Here is a 27446-nt window from a genome sequence, read left to right as displayed (position 1 = left end):
CACACTAACCCAAGAAACTCACCCCAACCCCGTATCCCGTACCTCCGTCCTCCTTTCCTTAGAATACTTCTACACCCTCCGCAAACACCTCACTGCTAACCTATCCATCTTGGACAATTATCCAGGGACGTCGTTGGCTGCAGTCCATGACACTGCGACTCGACGCTCGTCAGCACTAACGGCGTTGGAGAGGGCGCAGAACGAGTTTGCCATGCACCACATCGCCATCAACGAGAACTTGCGCGCTGTGAATAGTGATTGGAGTTGTCACGAGTTTGGCCTACCAGATCCTATGGGCGCGGCGAGTGATGTTAGACGTGATAGGAACTTTTTTGCGCATTGGTTTCCGACGCCGATGGGTAGGGGGGTTTGGTTCGTGTGGGCGGTGGAGGGGAAGAGGGGGGTTTATGGGGGGTTACTGGGGTTGGTGGAGGGCGGGATTTGTGTGCTGCAGGGGCAGCTGGATGATCCGTCGATCTGGGTCTCACCGCAGGCTATAGAGAAGGAGAGACTGGAACGGGAAACAGAAGAGCGGAGAAGGAGAGATGATACTTCGCAGGCGGAGGATTATGTGTACAAGCAAGAAGATGACGTAGAGAGGATGGCGCCGCCTCGGTCGCTGTTCTCAAGTGTTTTCGACAGCTTTGGTGGGAAGATGGTCCTCTCGCGCTGCTTTCGTTTTGGGGTCGTGCGTAGAGCTGGGTGGTGGCTGCTGGATTGGTTAGGGGATGTCCTAGCAGAAGCTGACACTGTTGCTCTACGCAGGGCTGGGGAAGGTGTACCTGGGGATTGTGGAGAAGGAGATGGCTGGGGGAGTCAGAAGTGCCAACTTGAAGATGAGGACTGCTGTGGGAGTCAGGACTGCGAGATCGAATATGACGAGTGCAGGAGTCAGGAGTACAAGGTTGAAAATGACGACTGCCATAGGAGCCAAGATATGGACGCGCATCTGTCACGGCCAGATAGTGGTTGGGGTGACCCGCAGTGGTAGGAGCGAGGCGGCTCGAGAGTGCGGGGAAGGGCACGACTGGAGGATTCAGGAGTACAAGATTGGGAATGACGAATGTAATAGAAGTCAAGATCTTGACGCGCTTCTGTCACAGCCAGGTAGTGGCTGGAGTGGCCCGCAATCGTAGGATGGAGGTGGTTCGAGCGCGTCCTCCAACTCTCCGCCAACACTGAGCTCGGGTCCTTGTAAGTGCACGTATACCACAACACGCGACTGATCGGTAGTATAAAAACGGCACGCTTAATCTGCCATATCTACTATGATATCCCTACACTCAGAAAACCTATTCATTGCCAGTCTGCATCATGACTGGTACTCCTTGCTTTGGGCATAGCTATGTTACCCAGAATCATCCTACATGATCCAGCAACAGTCACTCTCTCTCACACTCCGTAGATCGAGTCACTCGCTCCTAGAAATATCTGACTCAGGCGCAGTATAAAAGCTGCTCTCAATATGGGTGTATGCTACTTCACCCTACAACACATTCGAAGACGAGAAAAGAGCGACTTACTACCAAAAATCATTCTCCCTGATCTTACTCAATTCCAACGTCTCGATCCCACCCGAAATGGTTGTTCTCACATCCGTCCAGGTCGTCGACATACTCGGCGTCCTGCAGACCAATATCAATACCACAATCACCTTAGCCGACATCATCATCGCTATTAACCGTACTGCTACGCCAGCTAAACAAAATGACCACTTGGCGCATTTCACACAGCAACCAAACGGCAGTTACATACTCAGTCCCCGGTCGGGCTTTCGCACTATGGTCGGTGCGTATAACCATGAGCTGAGGAATAACTTCAGTTCTGCACTCACGATGCATGTGCAACAAAGCGCGGCCAACAAAAGCTGACTATCATCGATTCTGTAGGTAATTACAGAGATAATTGGCCCGATTTCTGGACCGGGCTCCACGAGAACCCGATTCCAAGTGTCTTGAGCAATCGATATGTTGTAGATGCGACGCCTGAAAATCCGAACCCTGTCTAGACGAACCATGCGGTCGAGGGCCCGGAGGTTGGTGTTGGGAGAGGAAACGGCTTGATGAGACCTGTGCTGTTACGGGGTGTGGGGAAATGGAAGATGGTGATGCGATAATTTCTTTCCTTTCTCACGACGGACTGGTAATTGGGCTATACTGAAGTGGTGGAGTCTACTCTCGTTCAATACCAAACACGACTTGCACAAAGAATAGTTCCGCGCACAATAAGTGATTCTTGCTCACCTCAGTGTTCCACTCACTCAAGTTTTGACAGCAGACTGTATAGGTCGCGTGTCTCGTAGATTTGTTTAATCATTATCTCATGTTCCTTTCAGGTCTCTCCAGGAAATACCTTATTTAGGCGGTGTCATTGTAGTGAAATGTTTCCATCGAATCTGTAGTCTTCCTAATGTATCCATTCATGAATCTACGCTCAGATAGTTGCACGAGCACCTACACAATGACACGCAATTTGGGAACTTGGAGAACGTACACCCCTTTTCGATCACGCGCTATTGTTCTACTATTGTCAAGACGTAGCTACCTATTTTTGCCTTGCATACTACAGCACTATTCAGAATACTCCTTCCACAAGACTTAGCCACGTGCAGTCACTCTCTCACTCACCGCGAAATCCTACTCATTCACTGTTGAGATATCTCACTCTCTCCCAGTATATAAACAAGCCATCAGGTACCATGTATCCCTCTTCCATAAGCGCCACACTTTTGAGAACGAGAAATATAGCTTAACATTATCAATCCTCTTCTCACCCTTTACAACAAACCCAAGCATACAAATCCCAACAACAATGCCAAACGTCGCTTCAGATCTGATCCCCACCAAGGCCGGCCACCTCCCTGGAATTCTCACTCTCCTCAAGTCCGGTAACCAGGTTACCTTGACCGACATCCGGACCATGTTCGACCAAGTCCACCCTGGCAGCGCGGCGGACCACTTCGAGCCCTACGGAGGTGGTTACAAGCTCACTCCTCGTTCGGGCTTCGTCAATCTCATCGGTAAGTGTCTGTCTGGGCTGGAAAATAATATTGGTTCTGCATGGATTTTGCACTGCTCGAAACGCTTTTCCGAAAGAGACTGACCGTGAGCTTTATCATCACCGACAGGCCATCTTAGGGACGAATGGCCAGAATTCTGGATCCAGATGCGGGAACAGCCCATCCCGGAGAACTTGAGCAACAGGCAAGGGCCGTAGACGTCTACCTATCCTCGTGGGTACATGGTACGGTCAAAGACGGATTGCGACAAGGGAAGGAGAGCGAGACGGTTACTTTGACGGAACGTCGCAACATCCAACACAGCTGGAACTATTGGTTGTTGTCCGGTTGGCTTTTGATATATGTATTCACAGGTTGTTGAGATAGTGTGGTCTGTACGATTAAAGTAGACATTCAATAAGAAATAAACCGTATGCACTAGTAGCCTCCTCGCTACCCGATAAGTGAATGTAAGTCTAATACTCTTCTAATGTATACAATATGATAATTACAAGGATAATGCGAGTGTCTTGTTGGTCTGAGAAAGATGATGCTCAATGTAAAGGTGTTAATAGGTGGCTTCTTTCCTCCGGGGTGTCACGCCCGATGACCTAATGTGCGCCAACCTCACCTCGCACATGATAGCGCGCATAGGGCTTCCAGTCATCTTGGTATTTTGTCCAGTATCCAAGTTCTTGTTGGCCGAGGTCGATCATGTTGGTAAAATTTCCTTGGCATCGACTCAGCCACCATGAGTTTGGGATCATGTGTTACGAGGCTGTGCTGCTGCCTTGGGGTTGATAGGTAGTGTTTATCTCCAGCACATCATCACATGGAAAGTCTGTTCTCAGAGCGTAAGCGCTAGTCACAGAACAACTCTTCGATAGTGACTTTCGATGGAATCCGTTTCTTATTCACTTCTTTCCTCTCTTTACCGCGCTTAGACATACGAGCTTCTCGCCCTCTTTTAGTGTCCGGCTCATCTACTGTGTAAGTTGTTGCAGTGCTGCTAGCGTTTTTTATTAGCAGCTACTTACATCCAATCAGCATTAGTCCAATTCGTCCAGTCATCGCCATGATACCACCGACTGGCCTCGTCGCTGAAAGCGAGATAAAGAGAATGCGGGAATGCGCAACAGAGAATGAAAGTCTGGCTCGTTGCTGGGACAAACCGCATGTCGCTCTGGTGACGATGGAGTGGGCCCCGTCTGGTCTGGCCTATTCTTGGAAGGGTTGGATGTCCTGTAACGAGATGAGAGGCTACTGGAAGCAAGAAGAAGCGATGCCAGTCTTGTCTGTGGAAATCACAACCCCAACATCCCTGGCAGTATCAACCACTGAGGATCAAAGCGATGATAAACAGAACAAAACGCACGAGTACCGATTCTGGATGCGGTCGAAATGGCCGCAGAATGTTGTTCGCGTGCGGGAGGATAAATGGCAGGCGAATCCAAACGACACCCATTCCAGCTTTGTATCGATCAATGATGCTGTCGCGGGCCTCGAAAAGATGTTCCGTGACTTGTCATCAACACATCCGACAATCTGCGTCTGTTCCCATCGGCCGACTTTGACACAACAGGGTCTAGTCGACATCGGATTCAAGCTACCAAAAGGCACCATTTTCGTCGACATGATCAAGGTACTAGAGTACCAGTCTAGATTTCGAGACATGCCTCTAAAAGTCAAACGCTACATCAACAGTTGCCTGGAAGTTGAAATGCGCGACGGGATACGCTTTGAAGAGAGACTAGATGCAAGCGACAGTGGCGCACTTGCGTCCGACTTCGATAAACACGCGCCAAAATATGGCCAAACCAACGAGTGGCGTGAGATCATCCGTAAGAAAGAAGATCTATCGGCTGGCATCTTGTTGAAGATTCTTGGGCCCGAGGCTGAAGCCCACCGGCGGCAGATCAGAAAGATGGAGAAGATACTCACACTAGAGAGGGATGCGCGCTGGGAAATTGACGAGGCAAAAGAGGACTACCAGAAGCAGCTTGCTATGCTACGCCAACAGACGATTGAGTAGCGCTAAGATCCAGAGCGTCAGGAAGAGGAGCCATCACGTATGTCCTGATGCTGATGCGAGAGAGTTGTCGGGCTCGAACAGGTGTGAGTTGGAGATGTGGCCCTTCCAAGGTTTTTCTCGCCTCAGGTGCCCAGGTGGGGCCGAAGTCAATGATTGGCCGGCTTTACGCGCATTCTGGGGCCGACGCCAACATCTTGAGGGAAATTGCCCGGTGCTACCTTTACGACACTTTATAATATCAGAAAGTCGCTGATTAGCCAGCTATACGCTTCCACCATTCAATTCATCTCACTACAAGTGATCTGCGTTCGACGCGTGACACAGCCTGCTCAGGCGATTCTCGGCCGACAGCGAAGTTCAATGTCGGCCTGATTATTTGCTAGCGAAATCTAAGTAATGATGCTCTCGCCCAGCAATCATGTACGCGCTCGCGCGATGACTGTAGTGGAGGCTTTTAATATGGTGAGGCCTCCCTTGCGAGTATTGCGTATGGGGCGGGAGGCCCACCTGAGGAACATCAAGGTACCGTCCCTCTTGTGCATACCTAGGTAAAGCCGTGTGTATAAAACTCAACCCGGTAAACACCTACATTGTTTGATTACTCAACCTACACACTTCTTTCAAGCGCAACATAGCACTCCTCGACTACTCAAATCAAGATGAGAATCGCAGATGGCCTGGTACTGCTCGTAGCATTACCCGCCGTCGTAGCAATGAAGACAGCCATCATCTACCGTGGGTCTAGCGCTTGCGACAACTGCTCCGAGAGTGTCGGCAGACTCCTCATGAATTCCCCTTACCACTTCAACGTCACATATGCTGGACCGGACGAAGAAGTGGATCTCAGCCCCGAACTTCTGTCTAAAGCAGACCTCTACGCATATCCTGGTGGACCAGGTCAGTAACCCCTAGCCCGATGATGAAAACGTGGCGCAACTTGACTTTGAAGTGAGCACAAGAGACTAAGAATGATTTCACAGATCTTGACGAAGCTTGGGATGAGCTCAAAACGCATGCGAAGACGATAAGAGAATTTGTCAACGGCGGCGGTCGGTACATAGGCTTCTGCCTGGGGGCCTATCTTGCTGGGAAGGCGGCACTCGATCTCATGCCCAGCGGTATCGACGTCGGATCCGAAATACTGCAAGATAAAGCACAGGTCCATGACGACCGAGACACCACAATTCAAGTCGATTGGAAGTTCAATGCTAGCACTAGCAGCCCGAAATGGGAGAAGGCCAGATGGGCGTACTTCCAAGAAGGTGCGACGATGCTAGGCTTCAACGACTCTGACCCTGGAATTGTTGCTAAATACTCTGCCAATCGGAACGTCGCTGCCTCAGTCACACCATACGGCAAAGGCTTTGTTGGTCTTGTTGGTCCCCATCCGGAGGCCTATGAATTGTGGTGTAAGTTGTCCTTCCGGGCTAAAACCACAGCTTTGCTAACAGTCTCTCAAGATGAGGACGCCGAGATCAAAAACCCTGAGGGGATTCGAACGGATATCGGATACGACTTTGTAAAATCTACTATTGACGGCATTCTAGCTAGCAGCAACATAACAGGTAATAGTTGTTCTTAAAAGGTCACTCATTAGCAAGCCTCGAAGCTCACGCTAAAAGCAATGTCAGTGATACAAGTGAGCGGCGCCAGCGCTCTCGAAGCGCCTACCGTTGTAGTATCTGCCCTGTTTGTACCATTCCTCGTTCTATCACGTCTACTCGTTATATTATAGGAATATCATTTATAGCACGTCAATTTATGTCTCATAGCTTAGTTTCCTAAGTGCATGCATTGACAAAACCCCCATACACGTCGTTGCTTGGAAGATTGAGCTCGTCAGGATGTACGTTTGCTGTGCTAGTCTACAAACAAACCCAAAACAGTCCAGGGTCTTCAACTTGTGACGGTAGTTCGTCGTCCAGGCACTTCAAGGAACGCATTTACTCCCGCACAAAACTGGCCAGCACTCAGAACAACCAGGGTCTGGCTCCGGCTCATTCTTGTGGTTCTCGCAATCCGCGCTCTTGTATTCAACGACACGCTCGTAAATCATGTGTTCGGGCCCTTGGTTCTCTGCACAATCGCATCCATCTTCGTTCGAAGTGCCACCGCAGTCTTGTGCATATAGATCAAGAGCCTTCTGGTCGTCAATCAATGCGACGACGTATATGCGCTCTCTCGTATCCGCATTGAACTCCTGATACAGCACCATGTTTACGAACGGCTTGTTGATAATGGAGAATGAGTCGCTGCCATCGTGGGCAGATTGGAGGCTTTCAAGAGCGGCGCGACCAATCTGGATCTCTGGGTGTGCTGATAGAAAAGCATCTAACTTTGAGGGTGAACTCTCCTGGCTTGGAGCGACAGCCATCGCGGGTTTCGATCGTTGGGTATCGGTCATGTTTCGAGTTGAAGATAGGGCGATAGTTGTGTTCTTGGCCAATGTGGTATCGTGAGAGGAGGTTAGATGGAACGAGCAAAAGCCCTAGACGATAAGGGTCACCTATGCAGGGCTGATTGCCTCGCGTTCTCTTTCGGAAGCTCAGCCACCTCTGCGCCCTGGAGCCTAACGCCCATGCTCTTGCTTCGCCCTGCGGGTGTACCTAGCCACATAGTTCGGACTCAGCCAAAATGTACACCGTCTAGATGCTTTCGACCAAAGAAAGGTAGCTCGGCTTCATGTGGACGTTGGTGTGCTTGGCAAGCTGAGCGCTAGTCTCGTTGTAGCAGCTAGTGGGTCTGCGCGTATAGGAGACCAATCATATCTTGAGCGAAGCTGCCCAACGCGCAGCGGCCACAGTTCCCGGCTCACCGCGTACGGGCTGGCAGATCTCCCCCATGGTCGAAGGTTCCCGTATCAACAATGCAGAACATACGCGTTTGACTCAGACTGGAGCCTGGTCCTGTCAATCTCTGGTCATTAAAGTAAGGTGAATGCGCCTTTCCACCTGCATATACGCGATGCAAAGCACAAAGCCACCATCAGGCGCACGGAGGGTTAGAGCCTTCTCCCACAAGACGCGTACAGGCTGTATCACCTGGTAGGTCAGCAGTGTGGCTTGTCGCACCCCGTAACACCTGGTTTACCTAATTCGCTCAGCAAAAAAAGACGGAAAAAATGCGACGAGATTGAACCCACATGCCAAAGGTGCACTTTAGCAGGCTTCGTCTGCGATGGCTACGCATCTGCGCCTCTCAAAAGATGGCAGAACTCGAACGCGCCAGTGCTGGCAGCAAAGCCCATCCAAACTGTTTGCTCTTCAAGGGGATCTTCGATCTTCGATCTTCCCAGAACGTTGTTGGTACCAGGCCATCCTCTGGAAACCTACTACTACACTCACTTCTTCACCAACACGATTCACGACATGGAGATATCTGAATCTTTGAACAAGAACTTCTGGCAAAAGGCCTTCCAGGGCCCTAGCCAAAACGTCTCGTGTGTACGACATGCAGTTATGGCTCTTGGCGCCGTCCATTGGCAATTCACAACATGCGACCACGACAAGCCATCAAGTCTTGAAGCTTTTACCCTGTCGCACTACAATGATGCCATATCTGGTCTGATACACGGAAGAGGCACTGCGAACGATTCCCCATCCGATCTAGTCACTATCCTGACATGTTGCGTCTTGTTTGCCATTCTCGAGAGCCTACGCGGCAACTTCAGTGAAGCGATTCGGCACATCAAGTCTGGGACAGAAGTCATTGCGAACCACAAACCCAAAACATACCTACCTAATCGTGATATCGAGGAACTAGCAGCTATATTCCATGCCATTGGCAGCCAAGTCGGGCTCTTCTCCCCGAACCGTATATTCGCAGACATCACGCCATTCATGGTACCGAAAAAGAAGTACAACAAACCCGCTAGAAAGCTTCGGGATCTCGTCGAAGCGGAAGATGTGATGAACACGTTCGATGATGTCATCACGCACATCTCATGGGACTTGGAGCAGGATCGCGACCCTAACAATTCCGAGTGCGAAAAGCAATGGGCAATCTTGCGACAACGATTGCGAGTATGGGATATACAATTCCGGGACATCGTGAAGAACCTAATAGGCACAGCCGAATACACAAGAAACCTAGAAAGAATCGTCAATCTGAAAATTCAGTACAAACTCTGGGAGTTGCTACTAGCCGAGGAGAGCCCTGCAGTCGATTGCGACAACCAGCCCACTGGCCAACTCGACGCTGTAGAATGCAGTCTCCTACTCGACGACCTCGATCGCTTGTGGAGCAAGTCGAAACAACCACTCTACGGACTCAAAACGGATCTCACCACGGCGTTGTTCCAGCTATATGTTTTTTGCGCTGATGTGGCAGTACGGCGGAGGATTATTAGTATGCTGCGGTCGCGGAGGAGGAGAGAGATTCTTTGGGATAGTCTGGAGTTGGCGAATTTCTTGGAGAGGGATATGGCTCGGAGGGCAGCTGGGTACCAGACGGAAATTTGGCCGGATATAGGTCCTTCGCCGGACGAGAGTGCGCTGATAGTGTTTAGGACTTAGATATTGTATTGACATGCGTATAGACTTTGCGTATAGACTTTGCGGGATAGGCGATGATTGGTATCTCGTACTTCTCGCCATCCTGGACTCTCTTCGTTTCGTGTATCCTCGTTTTAATCTGAGAGGACATCTATATGCGACGATGGATTCACTGCCACGACAGAGGTTAGCATCGGGTACAATGAAGATGCTATCAAGAAAGCTAAATGCGACGTAGGTTCCGGATTCATGAAGCGTCAATGGCCTTTTGAAGATGTGCCCGCCTTGATTTTACAAATTGACCGTGCACGCACAGTTACGAAGTCTCATCTCCATGCTCTTGAGGAACATATTTTGCCCAGTCCTCTCGCAACAGTCGTTCCGTCTCATTTGCCGGTGTTGTTATTTCATCTGTACAGTAAATGAAATGTCTTGTCCCTTGGAAGTCGAACCAAAACTGATCTACCTCACAACCAGTCATTGCGGCCTCTTCAAGGCCTATTGCGGTGATCGGACAAGCATGACCACGAAAGCGTCCCAGTCTATCACTATGACATATTCTATAAAATTGAAAATGAAAGTTTCTCTTTTGGGCCCACGTAATGTCCATCCCAAGAGCAGCTTGCCAACACAGCGTGAAAGCTCTATTCTTGGGTGATTCTGCCGCTAATCCCTCGAGACATTGATTTCGAAGTGCGGCTAGAGCGACGTCCATGAAGAGTTGATCGATCGACTTCTCATAATCGACTGTGACGCGTTGGTCATGATCTACCAGCCCGAGTAAACCGTAGACGTTGTCGCGTGGGTCTGCGCATTCATTCCCCACCACATACCTGTCCAGTGCGTCCAATATACCGAGATGTATGAATCCGCCGGTTCTCCGCAAAGAACTATTGCACATAATCCTATATACGCTTGCAGGTACGTTTTGGCGAATATAGTCATATAAGGTTTCAGAATGACACTCCGGTCTCCGTGTGTCATCCACCAGCCATATGTCTTTCACTAGGATCCTGATCTGTTTCGCTAGGATGAACTCTTGTACAATCCAAAGTCGCCTAAAGTACTTGCTGTGGAGGACATAAGTAAATGCCGCTATATCTGCTGCATTCCTCCATACACACGCAGCATCGTACGTGTTTTCGAACTTATCGCATCCGTCCTGATCGGACCATGTAGTATGTGAACTGGGTTTCTCATAGCCGTCGCCCAACCAAGCAACGACTGACGTAGCTTTGCTGTATATATCGCTCATCATCTGCACTTGGTGGTTGCGCTCAACAGTACTCGACTGATGAATGCACAGCTGGTCAATCCACATGTAGCGATCCGAAGGCGTCTTGTCGCGGCGTTTTCGGAACTCAGTGAGAAATTTAAATAGGTTTTCGCGGATTTGAAGCCGTCCGTCGGCGATGAAGATGTCGTGAGACGACGGCGGTGGACCCCAAACGTAGGACAAGGCTGTGTATGGCGGGGCTTCCGAGATTTCGAAGACTTCGATGTCGAGACGTATAGCGTCGTTGCTCTCCAGCGGATCAAGAAGCGTAACAAGTCGTATTTGCTGTGTCGCATGGTCTAGTGGCTGGTATTGGTAGTCGTCGGTAGTCGAGTTAGCGGCGGGAGACATGTTCGCTCCACGACTGCCTTGCGCGTTGACCTAGCATGTTAGTACGTGTCATGTATGCGGCAAGCACCCACATCACCTACCAAGACACCATGTAGCATGCAAAGTAGACTCGGCGTAGGATCAAGCCTTGGGAGGACGTGGGGACTACGTAAGGTTTGTGATGATCGCGATAAGAAAATGATGCAGCATTTTGATTGTAAGCGGGGAAGATGTGCGTGCCAACGTGTTGCTGACTGCGTGGGCTGTGCAGACGTCTGTGGCTTGCACGATTGAGAGTCTGACCAATGAACAGTGAGGCGCCCGAGCAAGCGCTAGACCTTATCAGGCTAGTAGCTGCAGGAGCATGTTGAGCAGATGGCAGTGCAGTGACTGAAGGGACCCTGAGTACCAAAGTCAAAGCAGGTCAGCGAGTAGTACGCGTAATACAGGATGACGATCGTGTGGACATGAATTTGATGGGTATATAGCGCCCTGAAAAGGTATCGCATGGAATCTCTCAGAGCTCCAGAGCCAGGAACCTCAATTCTGTGTAACGAGAAGCTCACGCTTTCTTCCAACCTTCGTGTTGCTCGAGACCAGGAATATCGAGACACTCTGTAGTCCTTAGCCATGCTCTCTAGTCATCATTACCAAACTGATCATCAGTACCACTGCTGCGCCGACGCCGGGTCTCGGTGCTTCGATCATCGTTGCCTGGAGTCGGCTCTGGACGTCCATTGGCTCGCGCCTGGTCCTCAATGATGTTACCATGGCTCCCAGAAGACCGTCTAGCAGGGCGTGAGCTGCCTCGGCGTGGTTGTCGTGGAGCATTTTGCGGGGGACGGTTGCTACCGTCGTTGCTACCAGGTCCTGTAAAGCGTCGAGCTCCGTTAACGCGGTCAGGCGGAAGCTGGTAATACGGGCCGCGCCATCGTGAACTGTTGCGCTGCCCATTGATTGCTTCAGCCTGGCTGCTGTCTCGAATTGCGGGGGCGGGTGTGAGCATGCTGGTATCGGTCTTTGCGCGCTTGGTAGGGGCTGTCCTCATTGTAGTGTCACTGTCGGGGGCTCGACGTCGGGAGCCTCCATTGACACTTCGTCCTTGTAGGTCTTGGTCCTGTAACAATGTCAGCTTTGACCTCGAGAATCACCTAAGACTCGAAGACATACATGAAACTGAGCAACCTGTCGGCGATTTTGACTGAGCTGCTGATCCTGCTTCGTCTTCTCTGGGCGGGCCTTGTCGTCTATATCTTGGTGACTGCGCTTGTCCTTGTTTAGGCGTGCCTCCAATTCCTCAATCCACATGTCCTTGGGGGTGCTCGTGCTTTGTTTCTGTAGAAGTCTTCGATTGCGCTTCTTAAGAATCGCGTTGAGGACGTCTTCCTCAATCGCTCCGCACACTTGAATACGGGAGTCATGTGGGAGGGGAATAACATCCAAGACATTTCCAAAGGCGCCCGTCTTGGGTTGGTATGGGCAATTCGCTTCTATGTCATAGACGCCCTTCTCTGGAACATAGGCGACCTCTTTTCCCTTGCGCTCATCCCAGCAGTAGTATTCTGCATGTTCTACTTTCTTGAGACCGAAGCAATCCACGCGGACTTCTACAGGCTTCGATAATGGTCCGCTGCCTCCTGCAGTGCCGAGCTTCAGAACCTCAAGTTTGGTGGTGTTGTCGATGACGATACCGTATCTGGTCTTGAAACAGAACCAGCCGAACTGCGTCGAGACAGCGTTGGGGTCTTTCTCTTCGCAAAGAACCACATCAGGGAAGTTCACAATCATGCCTTTCACGTATTCATCTTTGTCGACAGGGGTGTGGTCGTTCCATCGTCGTTCCTCGGATTCTCTCCGCCGAGGCCGGCCGATTTGTTCGGAGTCCTCTTGTGTAGACAACATTGTGAGCGTTATTGACTGCCAATAGGCCAGCGCAGAGGCGCCTGTCTGGGAAGGAAGTTGGGCCGAAGGGCGAGTTACTGTGGCGACCACGCAGGGTTTCGTAAATTTGGATTACACGGTCGTGGAACTCGCGCTCCTGGGGTAGGGGGATTGCGTATTCTTTCTCCGCAGCGTAGCGCTGATAGTCTGTATATACGGACGGCATCGCAGGGAGTCAAAGCCGCTCTGGCCATGTGGCGCTATACTGTTTCAGGAAAGAGAGATGGCTGAGATGTAAATAAGATATTGTTGTTACTTAGTGAATGGGAGGACGGAGCGGAACCGTACTTATTCCGCGCTCACCTAGCTGATCAAGCTTTTTGCGCACTCGATTGCCCGCGTTCTCCACAATCGTACACCCTATAGCAATCTACTTTCTTCGCCGTGATCCTTGACAAGACCAAGCACCTAAACCTGGATATTTCCACAAGCAGGCGATCGACGCTTCAGGCAACACTAGACCTGAATTACACAACGACCCTCCCAACATGTCTACCACTGAGACTGTTTTGAAGACCGCTATGAGCCTGTATAGGGCGGTAGCGGGCTATATTCCTCTTATCGGTCGCTGCGAAAGCCAGATCCACCAAGACAACGGACGCACTGGTAGTGGCGCGGAAGAACGTCCAATCTTATCAAACGTCGAAACGTCGTCATTGCCTAGTCAGCTTATGATTACCTCCGTCCAGTCTGGAAAAGTCAAATACGAAACGATGTTAAAACTCCGATCCAAGGCGGACTCGATCAAAGCAGACATTGCGATGGTGAAGGCGAACGAAATCGACGCTCAGTCGACAGTTCAGTGCAAAAAGGCAGCTGTTGAGCGATTAACCCGTCAACTGCAACGTCGGGTTGGCAGCGGAGTAACGAAAGCTCAGCAACGTTGCCTGAAGGTTTTAGTTCGCGAGCGCGACGCAGCGACGAAGACCAAACGAGAGATGCAACGGTTGGTAAAGGCTCTTACGAAAGAGTACGATGGGAATCTCCGCTCCTTTGCTGAAGTCGTGATGGAGCTTCAGGATACGTTCCTTTTACCAAAGGAGAAGGACAATGATGTCATAGCAGGGCAGCATGAGGGCGGATTCGTGCAGGGAGAAGTGGAAGGTCTGCTACAGGAGCACGAGCAAGCTCAGACACAGGAAGACGGTGGTATCCCCGAGGTGAACAATGTCCAGCCGATCAATTCGCCAGGCACCGCCCAAGAGATCGAGAGTAGCAAATCTCTTGCCCGTAACCAGCCTGTGGAAGCTTCGCAGCGCGATGTTCATAACATCGTTGTTAATGCTGCCTCCCTTGACCAGCAAGCCGAGCTAGAGTACATCAACATCGCTGTTGACGACAATGAAACAACGTTGAACCCCCCAGTTGAAGACAAAGGCGGCTCGCCATCCAGCAGAACACACTATTCTGCTATGGACTCCGAAGACCCGCAAGATGTGCAGGATATGGCTACATCAGAAAATGGTGGCGATATTGATGGTCGGACAGTCCACGAAGTGCAAGAAGTCGGGATCGGACAGGAGACCGGAGAAGCACTTCCCCACGAAGATCCGTATACGAAAAGTTCCAAAGAGGAGTGGGATAGGATTGAGCAGGCCATCAAAAAGCTCGAGCGATGTGAGAAGACTTATTGGGAGAAGAAAGAAAAGTTCGAACAGCACTACAAAACGTTTGATGAAAAGCTGGACAAGTTCTGCTCAATCAACCCACGCTTGAGTAGAGCGGATGCAGAAAAGAAGTTCGGTCGACACTTCCTCCAGGTAGGGGGCAACTTCCGTTGTTCTTTAGGTGTAGCGGAGATGTCGCTCAAGAAAGCCCGGATTGAGGCGAAAGAAGCAGGAGTCCACGATTGCAATTCATGGGACCAGGAGTCTGGCTTCCTTTCAGTGGCGGGCGAAGGTCCGGATCCAGAAGACACCGGATACCTGAGCGATAGTCGTGATCACGAAGTGGTAAGGGAGTGGCTGCAGATGCCCCAACGCCCAGAAAAAATGCAGCCTTCTGAGTTCAAGTTCGCGACATCGAAGGTGAGGGTCGATCCTTGGGAGAGCCATTCGACAAGGGGAGACTCAAGCAAACGGAAGAAGATAGACGAAAATGTCGACACTTGGGAAGCTCAGTCCTCCAAAGCGTACTCAAGCAAGCGGAGGAAGATTGGAGAGGATGTTCCTAGGGTGATGCCCAACGACAGCAATGACAGCGCGTATGGCACCGCCAAGGAGGACAGGGGAGACCAGAAGCAATCGCAAAGCCCAAGGAAGAGACCTCGCGCAATGGCAGAGGTAGCCCGTAAGCGACGTGCCCGATCATTCGACGCGCTTCCGGGTCACAAGATTGTCAAAGAGATGTTTTCCGACATGCCCGTAGAGGATCACAGCGTGAGTGTTGGCCCCTCCGTAATAGTCGATACCGAGTACTGACATTTCCACAGGTCTGGATAAAGCGAGATTACCGAGAAGACGTTGTCATGGTTGATGACGAAATGACCGACGACGACACCTGAGCGCAACAAAGTGACGATTGCGAGGTTCGAAGTCGGTGGAGTGGGAGGCTACGAACCAGCGGCTGAAGCAGCTACGTGCCGTTGCCGGATGTAGCAAGACAAGACCGGAGGCGTTGCGTAAAGGATCCCTGAGGGAAGCGACCCATCGCGCGATGAACATAGGCAGTATTGCAATGTTACAAAGCAGCAAGGACTGAACCGGTAGCGTATGCAAGACGCGTACGGCACCGCGTCGAACGCGTCGTCGATGCGGAGAGATCAATCGGCGGAAAGGCAGGGCAGAAGAAGTCGATGCAAAGACATCGGCGAGAACCACCGATGCGAAGACATCAGGAGATACTCCAACCAACACGGCCAGACAGCTCGAGAAGCCACTGGACAAAGTTCAGGGCGTTGAGTATGCATGGAAAGACATGCCGCCGATGCAAAGATAGCAGGGAAGAACTTGGTGCAAAGATGTCGGGAAGAAGTCCGACGCCAAGAGATCGGATAGCACACCAGCCGAGAGGTCTGTGCACAAACTTCGCGATCTTGCAGGTGCGCACGCGCCAGAGATGATCTCAGATTGGGGCGTCACGCCCACAACACCACGTCTGCGGTGTCAACGAGGCTCCACGGAAGAACATAGACGCTGAAAGAGCGTATGTGACAGAACAGGAAAGCGAAATTGCGAAGGTAGATAGTGAACCCAGAGCCGACGAGCCATTCCCAACGTCCGCAATCGATATTCCACCCATACGAAATCACTTTGTTCAATGAAGAGACTCACAAACATTCGGAATACACAACTGACAGCACTAATGCTTCAAGCTCTAGCTATGTCTATGGAATTTTCCATGCCAGCACATAGCCCAACGAGTGATCACAGTCAGTCTTCCACGGTTTGGTGCGCTGGGTTCAAACACCATGTTCAACATCCACACTACCAGACTTCAAGGGTGGGAACTTCACAAATGTCAAATGTCACATATGGTTGGTATATAAGCGCTCATTAAATCTCCTAATCTACCATATCTACAGAACCCTTACATCGTCAAAACACCAGCAACTTAACGAAACCCACTTTTTACCTAGTACAACCCACGTCCAATATCCCAAAACATGCCTTCCTTCCTACATGCTAGCGACAGGCGCTGCGCAGAGTTCATCATGCATCCCGATGCGCACCGTGTGCGTCTTCCAAGCGGTTCCGACCTCTACTTCACACTACCAATCCACTTGGACACCCGACAGCCCATGCCGCCCCAGGACCTGGCCGCACTTGATGCATACCTAGAACGGACCCCACCACATCCTTCAGAAGGACCAAGCGGTCCCACTCACCAGAATAACCTCGAAGTGCGAAGTATCATTAGTGACTGGCTCGAAGGCTCCCAGTACCTCGACGACATGGAGATGTACGCGTGGGAGTCCGGTCATGGCTTTCCGATATTTGATGAATTCGGCATGCCAGTTGACTTTCAGTGGGTGTGGGATGTCATCGCTTTTGAGGGAGGTGAGGAGTTGATCGCCCGTTATGTCGAATACATCAACGATTCTGCTGAGCTACACGCACAAGGTCATGCCGAAGACCACCACGACTCCGCTTCTATAGGCCGCGCTACTCGCACATCCCACACGCCTGCTCCCGGTTCTCCGCTCGAGCAACCTCAGCATCACCGCTTCGGCCGGTTCCGTGTGGCAACCCAGTCCGACGGACCCGTCTCCGTAGGTGGAGCTGACTTTGCAAATATGGACGATTGTCTAGCATTCCTGGATACCCTTACCGACATCGAAGCGAAGTTGCTCAGTAAGAATGTCATACAGTTGGAAGGCGATAGCTCCACTGGATTGCGCATGGTACCTGGACCGAATGCGAAGGTCCTCTCTGAGCGGACTACGCAGGATAAGAAGGAAGCTGTTCAGATTCAGGCATCCCCGGCTGATCATCGAATCCGTCATGTGCATGTCCAACAAGCAGATATTCAACCTGCTCAAATCCACACTATTACAGCTAATCCTCCAAGCCATAAGGTGATCACTCGCCAAGAAGACCAAATTCAACAACCCATTGTTTTCCTCCAAGAGAACCCCGTCAAACAAGAAAAGAAACCCGTCCAAGAGCAGAAGCTAGCCTTTAAGCGCGTAGCATCACCACCCAAGCAGACGGTAGCCGCCGAGCTCGACCCCTTCCGCTTCTACGGCCGCGAAAGCACGCACGGAGTACAAAACCAAGCTGCCAACGACCAGAGGCTGTTGGAAGAGCTCCAAAATCTATGGGATGAGTCCCAAAACCTGGCCGATGAGTACTACCAAGTTTCCAGCGAGCCCCCTACTTGGCGTGCCAAAGATCCACGGAAGGCCTATAACAAGGTAGTAACAATTGATCTGCGCGGGCAAGACGCACCCGGATTTCGACCTCTATTTCCGCCCTCTGGCGTAGATCCTTCTCAGAAGTCCACTCTCGCTCACAAGTCCACGCCCGCTCACAAGACCGCCCACTTCATCTCTGCAGATGCGCGTCGTAAAATCTTCGGCGAAGAACCAAGTGCTCACCGCAGTTTGTCGTTTCAAGAAATCACTAGTCTGTCCAGGCGCCCCAAGGCCACTGGTAGGTCCTCGAGCTACGAAGCTGGCGTCGACGACCCTGCCCACCGCATGTGTGGGACGAGTGCGCATCAGGCGCATGCGGAGGATAGCCCGGATGATAGCACGGAGAGTTCGCCTCGCCCAGCTCCCGGCGGTTCGTGGATGGATGCTCTTGAAGAGTTGATGTCTTGAGTGAGGTACTAGTATCGAAGAGGTTGAGAGGTTGATAACGGGATTGGGGTTGTTGTGGTAGCTAGCTGTGTTTGGTGAAGTAGGATAGTCAATGTATTCCATCTTTCTGCGCATATGCACTCTACAAGGCATCCAACTTACTGCAACACCATCTCACAGTCCATCACAATCGCTCCATCACGCTCACATCAACCAACTCACACAATCCAGTACTTTTGCACAATTTATCCATTCCAATGCCGATACTACCCAGCAGAGCTAGAGAAATCTACGCTATATGGTATGTAAACATTCAGATACCAGCCCAAAAAAAAGGGATATTGTTCATGTCCAAGGAGATTCGTTGTCGTATCCTTGAAGAAAGCCTATTCTCATGCATATAGAAAGCCCATCGGTGGGAAAAACAATCCGAGGAAGACAAGTAAATGGAGCAATGGCCATGCGCGAGCTCCACGAATGTTCCCGAAGAAGAGCCCTGGTATATTTGGTATCCCCATCCGTTGTACCCTTTCCTTGTGGATCTACAAGCGTCATATATCGTCGAAGCCTTCATGTTTGCGCCGGGTTTGAAAAAAAAAAGGAGTAAAGTTATAAGATGAAGAAGAAGACATAAACTAGAACGCGAATGGAAGAAGATCAAGGCGACAGGGGGAATCATGCTTGCTTAAAGTCGAAAACCTTGATGGTGATGTGAAAGACATAAAATGGGGAAACTCCTCGCTATGCTTGACCGGCCGTCATGGTTGTATATAGGCCGTAAAGATGTTGTGCGCATGGCGGATATGCATGAATAAAGGTTTGCGCAGTATCGCTGGTAATGAAGAATAGGTCGACGGGTTGGGGGTATCAATGCAGAGTCGAACACCAAATGCGGAAAAAGACATACTATGCCCTGCTCGGGTTGATGTTCTCCAGCTCGCTGCGCTGGCGCAAGTACTTGGCGGCAAGCTGGTCGCCGCCCTTCATGGACTGCTCCATCCAGTGTTGCGCGACACACATGGTCATTGGGTCGCTGCGGGCGGGGTCTTGCGACGCCTTCCTCTCACGGTTGAGAAGCTCAGTCTTGAAGACCTCGCTGGGCCTGGTGAGCGGCAGGACTGTGCGATGAACAAGCTCGGGCGATGTGAGGTAAAAGATCGCAAGCTCACGCTCGGCCACTGCGTCGCCCTCTTTGGCAGTGATGAGAAGCATGCGTCCGGCATCCTCCATGGTGTACTTGGATAGCGGTTCATCAACCGGAGCTGGTGTAGTCGACGATGCACCAGCCTTCTCGACAGCAGCTCCACTGCTGACTTTGCCTGCATCGCGCTTCGAGTTCTGGGTGATGACCTCATCGACGAGCTCTACCATGATTCGGCACACGTCTTGCTTGAGGCCAAGAGCAGCGAGACCGACATCCCAGAATGCCTTGCCTCGTGCAGTCTTGTCCAGCATCTGCGCAGGCACAAAAGATGCGATGTACTGCAGGTCCCGGAATAGGGTCTTGGGTCGGATGTTGGCGTCGCGGAAGAGGCCTTGGATGACTTCGACGATCATGTCTGTGCTTGGCGGTCCAACCGGGGAGCGTGCACCGTTGCGAGGCAGAGGGGAAGCGTTGCTCACGCGTTCCACGCTCATACTGTGAGAGCGGCGCTCCTCGCAGTTGGCGATGGCTTCCTCGAGGTTTTGTGCACGCGAAGTTTGAGTAGCTGGCTCACGAGAACTGAGCTCTGGCATGGTGCCAAGGGTGGGTGATTGAGGAACTGGGGGAAGAGTCTCCCGACGGTTGTTGTACGAGCGGCCCGTTCGAGAAGAGAGTGATGCTATGATGAGCAGCTCTAGCTCATACAGTGCATGCAGTTTAGAGTATGGGTTGGGATGTGTCTGGAACCTGCCCAACAGCCGTCGGAAAGCAACGTTGTACGGGAACTCGAGTAGCCCAGCCTTCTTCGCTGTGGCATTGCCAACCGAACGCGAAGTCGCGTCGCTGGAAGTCGACGATTGCTCGCCGGCAGATTGGTGAGCGTCGGATGCACTGGCGTGTTGGAAAGTTGCAACAGGCGGGGCCGCTGTTCCACGCTCGTTGCGGCCGAGCGTTTCCAGCGGCAAGTTGCGTGAATCGGGCAGGGTCTGCTTCCGGATGTTCTTCATGCTCTTCTTGGCGAGCTGCTTCTTGCGTTTCCGTTCCTCTTCATCTCTACGCTCGAAGCAGTCGTCTAGCAAATCACCACCGAACCATGAGTCGGTCTCGCTGCCGTTGGCGAAGACCATTGTTCCGAGGTCACTCAGAAGCAGGCCCGTGAGTGTTTGCTTCAGATCGAGCATGAAGCGGCGCTTGTCTTCGTTGACCATTGCGGATTGCTTCAGCATCACCGTACCCTTCGATGATGATGCGGTACGTGGTCGGATGCTTGTGGCGTTGGTAGGAGACTGCGCTTGGGTCTGGAACGGTGACCAGAAAGTAGCCATAGAGTCGATTGCATGAACAGGTGAAGACCCGCCGAAGTAGTCGGGGGCATCCATGGGGTTTCTTCCCCAGGGGCTCTGGTCGAAACTAGAAGATCCATTGCGGTTAGCTGCGGCACGCAGACTACCTTGGCTTGGTCGTTGCGAGAAGTCATGGCTACGAGAACCAGGTCGGCCGTGGGTCTCGTACTCCTCATCACCGGCGATGGAAAGAGTGCCAACACCAGTCAGAAACAGGTCGCCCTTCTGCCGTCCACTCTCCAGAATTTGTTGGTCGCGCTTGTAGAGGTCGCTGGCCCAGAGCACGGGCCCATCAAGGACGCCCTCACCAATGACCTTGGTGACGCACTTGTCAACTTCGAGACAGAAACGATGTATCCGCTCTTCGCCTTTGCAGAAGTTCTCTACGCTGTATTGCATAAGCCACTTCAGCGTGATTTGCGACTGCTCGTCTGACAGCTTGTTCGGGCCACCGAAATCTTGAGAAGCTGACATGAGGTCAACTAGCTGAGCTTCGTTCTGACGTAAGAAGCTGTTGCTGTTCCGCGGTTGAGAACCGGACGGGCCCCTGACATTGAGCATCTTTGACTGTTGGTCCATGATCTTAAGAGCAAGCGCAACGTTCCTGGCGTCCTCATATGGCTTGGAAGTGCGGACATCTGTGATGTACCACATCTTGTCTCGAAGATTCTTGAACGTGAGCATCATCTCTTCGACCATACCATCTGACCGTTCCTGCGACTGCTTGAGCCACACGAACCAGGCCTCGAACTCTTCAATAGCATTGGCTGCCTTGCTGAGGAGGTCGCGCGGGCTGCGAGAGAAGTAGTTGAGAAGGGCTGCGTAGCCGTTCTTGACCAGTGTCGGAGAGCTGAGTCTTTTCAGACTCTGCAATGTCTTGTAGTACATATGCGCATTGACGAAATCGGATCGTGCTTGACACTGGTACATGGCGGTCTCAAGCATGGTGACCAGAACTGAGTTGTTCTCTTGTTTCTCGCCGACTTGAGGGTTGCTGTGACTTCTCGGAAATTGTGGTGAGCGCCGTGATGAGACGTTTCTTTGGCTGGCAATCATGTTGGTAAGCTGGCTTTGGCTCTGAGTCGAGTTGTATGGGTTGCGTGAACCGAGATTTTCGCTAACGTTGCGTACTGGGCCACGTCCACGAGTGCTTTTGCGGGTCGTCATTCTGTTGCTGAAGTTCTTCGATTCGCTGTCGGGCGCAAGATCCTTTGGAATCTCGTACTCCTCCACCAGCTTGGCGATTGCCTCTTTCAGCTGGTGGTAGTCGTTGCCAAGATCAAACCTGTTCCCGCCCTCTTCATCGTCGCTGCTGTCGCTGTCTGGTGAGTCCTCGTCGTGCTCATCCTCATCATCAAAGTCTTTGCGCATACGCGGCTTTAGCTGCTTTCCATCGGCGGAGATGTAAAGGACAGCCCATCGCTCTGCGCACGGATGGCAAGAGCCTGATGTGGCTTCGAAACCTAGGAGGCGAGTCATCTCAGAACATGCCATTCGCAGCTGTCTTCCGTATTGCTCTGTTGGTGCAGGCTTCATCTCTGTCGGTGATTCGCCGGATACCGGGTTGCTGTCCAGAAGTGGCTCACGCGAGGTCTGGTCGCTGGTCATTGAAGAAGCACTGGCACTCAGGATAGAGCTTGCGTCAGTCACAGAAGCGGCGGCATTGCGGAATGGAACCGACATCCCAGACATGGAAGAAGCAGAGGAAGCCAGACCAGTACGGCGCTGGCTGTCATTGTCCATGTGGCTGGACGACGGACGTCGCTCCGGGAACAGAGCGTTGACCAGGGTGACAATGTCGGCTGGTGACAAGACAATGAATGGCTGAACTTCCACAGTCTCTCTGGGTGATGTTATAGCCTTTGCAGGAAGCAAAATTGGCTTCGAGGGTGTTTTGGTGTGCTTAAACCGAGCGAGGATGTTCTCGATGTGTGTGCGGATTTCAGGAAGGATTTCGTTTTTCTGCTTCCTACAATTTTGTTAGCTGAAAGCCAGAGGCTACTACAGCATATCGCCGTACCAGTTGTAGGTCATGTTCACGACATATTTCTGCGCTCGGATGGCGACCTCTTTCAGGATCTTGATGCGAGCATGCTCACTGATGTGGTGGCCAATCATGATGCCATGGGTCTGTTTGGTGTTAGTTTCGCAGTTCTTGCGTCAGAAAGGGTAGACATGCCTCGGGATGGATGATGGCGTTCATGAGGAAGGTAGAGAAGAGCCAACGCGAGACAAAGAAATTTTGCGAAGCCCTGCGCAGGCTCTTCTCGTCCTCCAATTTGCGAAGGATGGCATTTCCAATCTCCAAGACTCCTTCTGGAATGCCGCCGGCACTGGGCTCATCGTCAACGACCTCGAACAGACGCTTGACAGCCTTGTCAAAGAACTCGTCTGCTGCGATGGTGTCCTTGCTGGAGCGCGGGGTCGCTTGCATTCCGGGTCGTGCGGCCTGCTCCTCGGGCTTCTCGAGCAGGAACTGGCCATCCTGGAGGGTCTGCATAAGATAGAGCTCCAAGTTGGTCTTCCCGGGCCATTCTCGCATGCCGGCCCAAACATCGAGCACAGTGCGGATGAAGTTGGGGTTGTTGTTCTTAATCAGCTTAGCACAAACAGTGGCCCATACATCTGTGCGGCGAAGGTCCTCTGCCGAGTCGGGTCCGGATGAATTAGCGAAGATGGTGTAGACGAGGGCAGACAGCGGATCGTGGCGCTGGAAAGATAGCAGACGTTCTACCGGGCTTGTTCCTTGCTGTTGGGCCTTCTGCGAGGGAGCGTTGCGGCTACGGGCGTTTGCAAACATGACCGAGTCAATCGGGTCCATGGTCTGACGGAAAGACGTAAGAGAAGTGAGCTCTTGCTGCGAAAGACTGGAAATACGAGCAGCAAGAAATTCTGGGTTCGTACGGATTTCGGAAATGAAATCGAGAAGGTTGTCCAGAATCTTGGACGGGACTTCATTGAGGAAAGTGGAGGCAGAGAGGGGCTTCTCGCTCCGGAAGTTCTTGGACTTGCCAAACTCCAGATCCGGCTCCAAGAGGGCATACTGCCGTGTGGCGTCGCACGAGTTGCGGACATCGTTGAGGGCGTTGTAGAGGGAGGCGAACGACTTCTTGTCGTCGGAGCGGAAGTTGTCGACCAGCGTGCGGTAGGCCAACTCGCCGCAGTGTACCAGACGTGCGGAGAGGGCGCTCGAGACCAGCCAGCGGTGCAGGCGCACGCGGGCATGCGTCTTGCGCTGCTCCTGGTAGCCCTGGAGGCGGATCAGGTGGGCGAGCTCGGCGAGGGAAGTCGCGGACGGTGGGATGGCTGCAGTCGGCAGGTACGAGTCGGTGTAGGAGGAGAGGTCGGCGGGCAGCAGGCGCGGCAGGCGGCCGGCGGGGGCAGACATGGAGGCGGGTATCTGGGGGCGCTGGAGTTGCTGGTGGCCATGGCGGTCGGCGTGGACGTCTGGAGTTCCGCCAGGTCGGCTGCCCATGGTGGCCGGTGGTGGTTTGGGAGCGCGAGGTGAGGGCGACCTGGGCGGGCTGTGAGACCTAGGCGGAGCCTCAACGGGCGGGTCGTCGACTTGAGAAGTAGTGTGCGAGGGCGTGTGGCATCTGGACGACACATGGGTGACGGTGGGCGACACGGCTACGAGAAAGTCAGCGTCGGCTCGCCTGCCAGCTCATCGTACATGCACAGAGCAGCGCATTGATGCCCGCGCCAGCTATTGGCCGGAGACGCGCTCGCGCACGGGGGGGATAGCAGAGCACGGGGAGGGAGATGGGCACCTACGCGGAGTGCTGCCAGCCTGCGCCGGCGAGGCTGTGAGTTGGGTTCGTCGCATCATGTCGCCATGAGAGAGCCCCATGGAAGCCCTACGGAAGGTGCGGACCTCAAGAAGGTGGCAGAGATCCCCTACGGCATTGCCAGATGGGGCGGTAGTCTTGGGAGAAGAAGAACTGCTTTGGGCGCGCTCTCTCCACCGCGCTCGACGTATGCGCTGGCGCGTCTTGACTCTTTAGGTGGTAATGATACAGAAGCGAGGCAAAAGAAGCGTGATTGGGCCTCGTCCTCGAGTCCCTGTAACAAGTCACGACTGCAGCTCAACGGCCCCCGACTAATCCCATACTACTGCTAAGCCGCCAGCCGCCTAGAGAGCATACCGTGTGCGAAATACAGCGGGGGAGCTGCTTCAGATTGGTGGCCGTGCCAGACCGCCAGACTTGCCCACGGCCTCCATGTCGCCATGGAGCCGTCCAGGCGATGACTTGCAGGAACAGCACATCGCAGTGGGACGAATGAGGACCAGCCCGCCGAATGCCTCAGCTCAGACCCTCGCCTTCCCACACCAGCCATCCCCGCCTCGCACAGAGACTCGTCGACAACGCACGCTTTGGATCGGCGCCGTCGTCGCTCTGATGGAAGCTTCGGCGACGCTCTCCCGCCGCTGGTGCTGGCCGTGTTGATGTCGCCATAGAGAGACTAGGCGGTATCGCTGGCCGCCTCTGCGACCGCCCCTCAACGCTACCCCTCCTCCCTTCACCACGGCACACTGCCCTCACGAGCAGCGCAACTCGTAAACTCTCAAACACGCTTCGCCGCTGCAGCTGCAGCGCCAATACAGACGACGCCCCTCAGCTAATCGCCTGCGCGCAGCTCTGCTCGCCCTCCTGACGTGACGGCTGGCGAGTGGAGTCGCCCTCTTCCCCTGCGCTGCCAGCGCATGGCTGTCAAAAAGGACCATGCCATGCAACATGCTGCACGCCAAAGCATCGCGCTGCACCGCTGTGAACCCATGTTTTCCCATTCATCTCCCAGTGCATGCCTAGTGCCTCGCAATCCTCGACATCATTCATCACTCCGCCGTGCATATCCAGTCGCCATCCAATGAGCCGCACCGTCACACCACATACTAAACTCTCTGCAGCATCTCCTGCTTGGGGCTATCGCTGCAGTCGCTGCGGAGCTTCGTTCCTTTTGCATGTTTGCAGTCGCAGTGCGTCTGCCGCTATATCCTGGTGCATGGCAACTCAATCGCGATCGTAATATTACGAGATAAGAATATTCTGCGTGGGCGTTGAAATGTTACATTGAACATGTTTCGTTTCCAGCTGGCTATCGGAGATCGTCGACCATCTGCCGGTCGCGTGTAATACCCCGCCACACGATTGCCGCATACAGACCGCTCCTTCTTCAGGTACCCATGGCCATTCCACGTACTCTACCCAACGGCATTTGGGCTGACGGTTGCGCTGCCCAATCGCTGCTAGGCGCCTATCTACAATGCAAGACATGCGAAATCGTGGCGATCCCCGCTAATCCGACACCAACGCGCCAGCGTAGCGCTCTACCGGCACCATTGTACCCGATCGCTGCCTCCGCGACTCCATCACAGCTTGCCCAGAACCCATAGTCAAGGCATGGCTTCCCTGAGTAGAGGAGCGACACGTTTCCGACTGTGCTGCACTTGTCGCTGCCACCAAGTCTTTCTCCACTCGCTCTTGCTGTCAATGTCGTCGGAGCCCTGCCAGTCCTCCAATCCCAACTCATCTTTTGAATTCGTGGCAAATGTTTTGGCAGCCGACACGGCGCCGTCGTTGAAGGCCCATAGTAACAGTTCTCTCTGGAATTGCCCATCTGCACCCGACGACGTGGTCATCAGGGAATACATGTCCAATTCACGCTCCCTTGCAAAGTTCTCCAACGCTTTGAGGAACGCGTCGGATGCCTGAGCACCTGCTTCGTCGCCGGCTTTCTTCTGGAGGAAATCTATAGGCTTGACGACTGAACTAACACCGAGCTTTCGCCCACCCTGGTCCCATTGCTTATAATCCTTCCGAAGTATGTCGTGCAGCTTTAGACTTCCAATGTCCTTCTTTGCTGCGTTGATCTCCTTGTAGAAGCTGGTGCGGTCGAAGCTTGCAGCCAGCGGGGGACAGAGCATGATCTTAGCTTCCAGGTACTCGACAGCCTTACGGTCATGCTCGGTCGTTTTGTTCTCGTCGTGGAGATCGGCCGTATCGATGAGAATGCTGGCCAGTCCCAACTGGGCGACGTCTGCATCCCAGCGCTTGACAAAGGCAGCGTCGTTGGACATGCTGTCACCCTGCGCATGGGCTGCCCCCGAAGACAAGGCAGACGCGGAAGCCATGTCCCATGATGGCTGGCAGTAGTTTGCAATCAAGCTAGTGCAGCTGCCACACTTCTCGATTATCCTCGGCTCGTCGCCTGTGTCTTCCGGTACTTTTTTCTCATCGTCATGATGATCAATGACACCAGCGACACGCTCTGCATAGATTTTGCCCAATTGGCCTTGCAGCGCATTGTGGTCTACCAAGATCCATTTGGTATTCTCAGGCGCGAGCTTCGACTGTATGTCTGACAAGGCGGGAAGGTCATCCAACGTGATCAAGTGCTTTGACTCAATATTGGCGTGCTTAAACACGGCCAAGTATTCCGGTCGTAGCTGAATATCGGACGCTGGAATATTTGTGATTGGTACGTAAAGTGGGCTAAAGGCATTCTTGGGCGGCGACATGGACCGGAGGTATGCGTACAAAATGGAACATGACATCGAATCAAGGTCTGCATTTCATGAGTATGCAGCGCCATTGTGGAGCAGGAGTCATGCTCACCCGCAGACTCATTGCCAATGACGAATGTAA

The 27446-nt window shown here is 52.6% G+C and overlaps 11 protein-coding genes across 11 annotated transcripts; 6 read left to right on the top strand and 5 right to left on the bottom strand.

Annotated features, from left to right (window-relative positions):
• Positions 1-2811: 2811 nt before the first annotated feature.
• J4E87_007899 (uncharacterized protein) lies at positions 2812-3216 on the top strand (the record flags this gene model as incomplete). Its single annotated transcript, XM_049379492.1, has 2 exons — positions 2812-3019; positions 3128-3216. The coding sequence occupies 2 exons, from the start codon at positions 2812-2814 to the stop codon at positions 3214-3216; spliced, it is 297 nt and encodes a 98-aa protein (XP_049230720.1).
• Positions 3217-4508: 1292 nt separating this feature from the next.
• J4E87_007898 (uncharacterized protein) lies at positions 4509-5030 on the top strand (the record flags this gene model as incomplete). The annotated part of the gene is made up of 2 exons (XM_049379491.1): positions 4509-4515; positions 4588-5030. The coding sequence occupies 2 exons, from the start codon at positions 4509-4511 to the stop codon at positions 5028-5030; spliced, it is 450 nt and encodes a 149-aa protein (XP_049230719.1).
• Positions 5031-5689: 659 nt separating this feature from the next.
• Positions 5690-6815, top strand: J4E87_007897 (uncharacterized protein; the record flags this gene model as incomplete). Its single annotated transcript, XM_049379490.1, has 4 exons — positions 5690-5927; positions 6011-6439; positions 6491-6595; positions 6808-6815. 4 exons carry the CDS (start codon positions 5690-5692, stop codon positions 6813-6815), a joined length of 780 nt encoding a protein of 259 aa, XP_049230718.1.
• Positions 6816-8398: 1583 nt separating this feature from the next.
• J4E87_007896 (uncharacterized protein) lies at positions 8399-9544 on the top strand (the record flags this gene model as incomplete). The annotated part of the gene is made up of 1 exon (XM_049379489.1): positions 8399-9544. One exon carries the CDS (start codon positions 8399-8401, stop codon positions 9542-9544), a length of 1146 nt encoding a protein of 381 aa, XP_049230717.1.
• A 1037-nt stretch (positions 9545-10581) lies between these two features.
• Positions 10582-11248, bottom strand: J4E87_007895 (uncharacterized protein; the record flags this gene model as incomplete). The annotated part of the gene is made up of 3 exons (XM_049379488.1): positions 10582-10593; positions 10644-11180; positions 11231-11248. 3 exons carry the CDS (start codon positions 11246-11248, stop codon positions 10582-10584), a joined length of 567 nt encoding a protein of 188 aa, XP_049230716.1.
• A 518-nt stretch (positions 11249-11766) lies between these two features.
• Positions 11767-13031, bottom strand: J4E87_007894 (uncharacterized protein; the record flags this gene model as incomplete). The annotated part of the gene is made up of 2 exons (XM_049379487.1): positions 11767-12246; positions 12300-13031. 2 exons carry the CDS (start codon positions 13029-13031, stop codon positions 11767-11769), a joined length of 1212 nt encoding a protein of 403 aa, XP_049230715.1.
• Positions 13032-13558: 527 nt separating this feature from the next.
• J4E87_007893 (uncharacterized protein) lies at positions 13559-15573 on the top strand (the record flags this gene model as incomplete). The annotated part of the gene is made up of 2 exons (XM_049379486.1): positions 13559-15448; positions 15502-15573. 2 exons carry the CDS (start codon positions 13559-13561, stop codon positions 15571-15573), a joined length of 1962 nt encoding a protein of 653 aa, XP_049230714.1.
• Positions 15574-16674: 1101 nt separating this feature from the next.
• J4E87_007892 (uncharacterized protein) lies at positions 16675-18333 on the top strand (the record flags this gene model as incomplete). The annotated part of the gene is made up of 1 exon (XM_049379485.1): positions 16675-18333. The coding sequence occupies one exon, from the start codon at positions 16675-16677 to the stop codon at positions 18331-18333; it is 1659 nt and encodes a 552-aa protein (XP_049230713.1).
• An 885-nt stretch (positions 18334-19218) lies between these two features.
• J4E87_007891 (uncharacterized protein) lies at positions 19219-22917 on the bottom strand (the record flags this gene model as incomplete). The annotated part of the gene is made up of 2 exons (XM_049379484.1): positions 19219-22768; positions 22805-22917. The coding sequence occupies 2 exons, from the start codon at positions 22915-22917 to the stop codon at positions 19219-19221; spliced, it is 3663 nt and encodes a 1220-aa protein (XP_049230712.1).
• Positions 22918-22939: 22 nt separating this feature from the next.
• On the bottom strand, positions 22940-24274 carry J4E87_007890 (uncharacterized protein; the record flags this gene model as incomplete). The annotated part of the gene is made up of 1 exon (XM_049379483.1): positions 22940-24274. The coding sequence occupies one exon, from the start codon at positions 24272-24274 to the stop codon at positions 22940-22942; it is 1335 nt and encodes a 444-aa protein (XP_049230711.1).
• Positions 24275-26194: 1920 nt separating this feature from the next.
• Positions 26195-27319, bottom strand: J4E87_007889 (uncharacterized protein; the record flags this gene model as incomplete). The annotated part of the gene is made up of 1 exon (XM_049379482.1): positions 26195-27319. One exon carries the CDS (start codon positions 27317-27319, stop codon positions 26195-26197), a length of 1125 nt encoding a protein of 374 aa, XP_049230710.1.
• Between the last annotated feature and the right edge of the window lie 127 nt (positions 27320-27446).

Source organism: Alternaria ethzedia (genome assembly GCF_023757985.1).
Source record: "Alternaria ethzedia strain BMP 0044 chromosome Unknown scaffold_23, whole genome shotgun sequence".
NCBI lineage: Eukaryota > Fungi > Ascomycota > Dothideomycetes > Pleosporales > Pleosporaceae > Alternaria > Alternaria ethzedia.
The sequence above is the reverse complement of the archived record's forward strand: the minus strand, read 5'-3'. Positions and strand labels throughout refer to the sequence as shown.